The sequence below is a fragment of the Palaemon carinicauda genome, chromosome 27, assembly GCF_036898095.1.
Source record: "Palaemon carinicauda isolate YSFRI2023 chromosome 27, ASM3689809v2, whole genome shotgun sequence".
NCBI lineage: Eukaryota > Metazoa > Arthropoda > Malacostraca > Decapoda > Palaemonidae > Palaemon > Palaemon carinicauda.
The window spans coordinates 33452170-33454669 of NC_090751.1; the positions used below are offsets into that span (position 1 = coordinate 33452170).

Below are 2500 nucleotides of genomic sequence, written 5' to 3' on the forward strand. Positions count from 1 at the left end.
AGAGGCGGATTATTTCTTCTCTACAGTGCAGTTGCTCAATCATTTTTTTCAGCCTTAATCAGCCTGAGAAAATTTATTAAAATTTGTTTTGGATATGTAAATGTCTTACGTTGCTTTCTGATACCAGATGAGAGGCACATGCTATAGCAACAACAGCAGTTATAAAATCTTTAGAAGCTGGAGACATTAAAGATGTAAGAGCTAGAATTATATTGTCTATTTATTAAGTTTTTGGAATGAGTTTTACAGAATGAGGCTGTGAAATTAAATCCATATGCTGATCTGTATGAATCATTAGCTAAACAACTGTGAACATCACGAGTTCAATTTGAAACATATGAAACAGCTATTGAGGAAACGCTACCAGATGTTGATTACGAAGCATTTCAATCACGCAAACATATAAGAAAGAAGGTATCCCATGACAATAACGGAGATGCACCAGATGTATATCAGAACACCAGAGATAAATTTCATATCTCAACCTATTATGCATTTGTTGAAAATCTTAAACTTAGATGAAAAGAAGAGGAGAGATATACAAAGAAATGTCAGAGACATTTTCTTTTCCGACTGATTTGGCACATAATATCCCTTCAATGACTTCATCACCTACTTAAATTTAGAGGTAACCTCACCGTTGTCAAAAACTTATTGTTACTTACCCAGAGGGCTTGAATACTAATTTCTCAGCGCGAAGGTCCATCAGTTTCACTCGTATGTTCCCGATAAGTTCACTGCAACAAAAAAAGATAAAGCAGGAATCAGTCATACTGAAATTGATAAGTTACTGTAGACGATAACATTGAAAGTGGTATAGCCTCAACATTAATGGTCACAAATAATTAATTAAGCTCTAAATTTCACAATTGAAGTATATTAAAAATCTCATCAGGACACTTATGAAAGAAAGCTGGCTGGGTGCCTTTCTTCTACAAAGAGAGTCTCAAATGTGTTACGCAAAATTTATTTTTTATTTGATCAAAGACCTAGTAATTATGAAAGTATGAGAAAATATTTTCTAAATCATGTAGAAATGTAAAAAATAACTAATTTCTATCGTACAGTTAGTTTAGGTTCATTGTGGAAAATATACATTCATTTAATGGTTTAATATTGTTCATATTTAAAATTATATACATACAAGGGCACCAAGCTCTATACTGCTAAGGGCTACTGTGGGTCTTACTCACCCCTAGATGGACCTCAAGCATCAGGCAGTAGAAATGAGCCATATTGAGGCCGCAAAACTAAGAGCGAGGGGAATAAAATATATCATTTTCTATATCATTTGATTAATCTTTTCCAGATCACATCCTTTTGTACGTGCGTCGGTCTCTGCTTCGCTCTCATCAATGTTGACATCCTCGCCCATGACTTGAAACAGGTCTACACCGATTACGAAATCTCACTTTTCAGGAATATGACAGAACCAAGATACAAGATCATCGACGACCTTATTGGAGTCAAGTTCATATACGAACGTGGGTCTAATATATATATATATATATATATATATATATATATATATATATATATATATATATATATATATATATATATATATATATATATATGTATATATATGTATTTATATATATATATATGAATTATATGTACTGTATATATATACATATATATTGTATATATATACAGTATATATACACACACATATATATATATATATATATATATATATATATATATATATATATATATATATATATATATATTGTATATATATATATATATATATATATATATATATATATATATATATATATATATATATACACGAATCTGCATGTATATATGTGTGTGTGTGGATTATAGGTATGAAAGGCAAAGTGAAAAGGCTTGATTTGAGTCGGTAATTTCGTGTTATTAATGACATCATTTGCTTAATGGGAGCAAATAAAGGTCTGTTGATGTCACTAATAAGACAAAAGTATTAACTCTAATAAAGTCTTTTCAATTTTTCTTTTCGTGACTTTAATACACAAATATATATATATATATATATATATATATATATATATATATATATATATATATATATATATATATATATATTCTATATGTTAAACTAACAATCTGAACTTATCTTTTAACATTTTATTTGAAGTTTAACTTGCAGATTTATACAAATTCATGATTATAGACGGAAAATAGCCATTAAAAATCCTCACCTTCTCTTCATATTATTATTTTTTTTTCCCTCTAGATTTAAAAGCAATCATCATCGCGCTCATCGTCTTTTATGCTTTCTACACATTTGCTTCTCTCTTCTTGACCTACGGATCGTGTACAGTAAGTGATTTAAATTCATTACTTATAATATAAACTCTTTTATCTTTATAACGGTAACTATAGCGTATGGTATCTAGTTTAAAATCACGGCTTGAAATTGTAGAAAACAACGAATAAATATCTACATATATTTATTCCTCAATTAATTCATATTCTGATTTCACAGGGACTACGAAAGTTGCTCCTGCCT

At 29.0% G+C, this 2500-nt stretch overlaps 1 protein-coding gene across 1 annotated transcript in view; it reads left to right on the plus strand.

Moving 5' to 3' along the window:
- The window catches only part of LOC137621152 (uncharacterized), a 16210-nt gene that overhangs the window by 12590 nt on the left and 1120 nt on the right, over positions 1–2500 (plus strand). Inside the window, exons 3-5 of the mRNA XM_068351579.1 lie at positions 1310–1484; positions 2225–2310; positions 2477–2500. The exon at positions 2477–2500 is cut by the window's right edge and continues 139 nt beyond it. Of these exons, the coding sequence (XP_068207680.1) occupies positions 1310–1484; positions 2225–2310; positions 2477–2500 (285 nt within the window). The remainder of the gene's footprint in view (positions 1–1309; positions 1485–2224; positions 2311–2476) is intronic.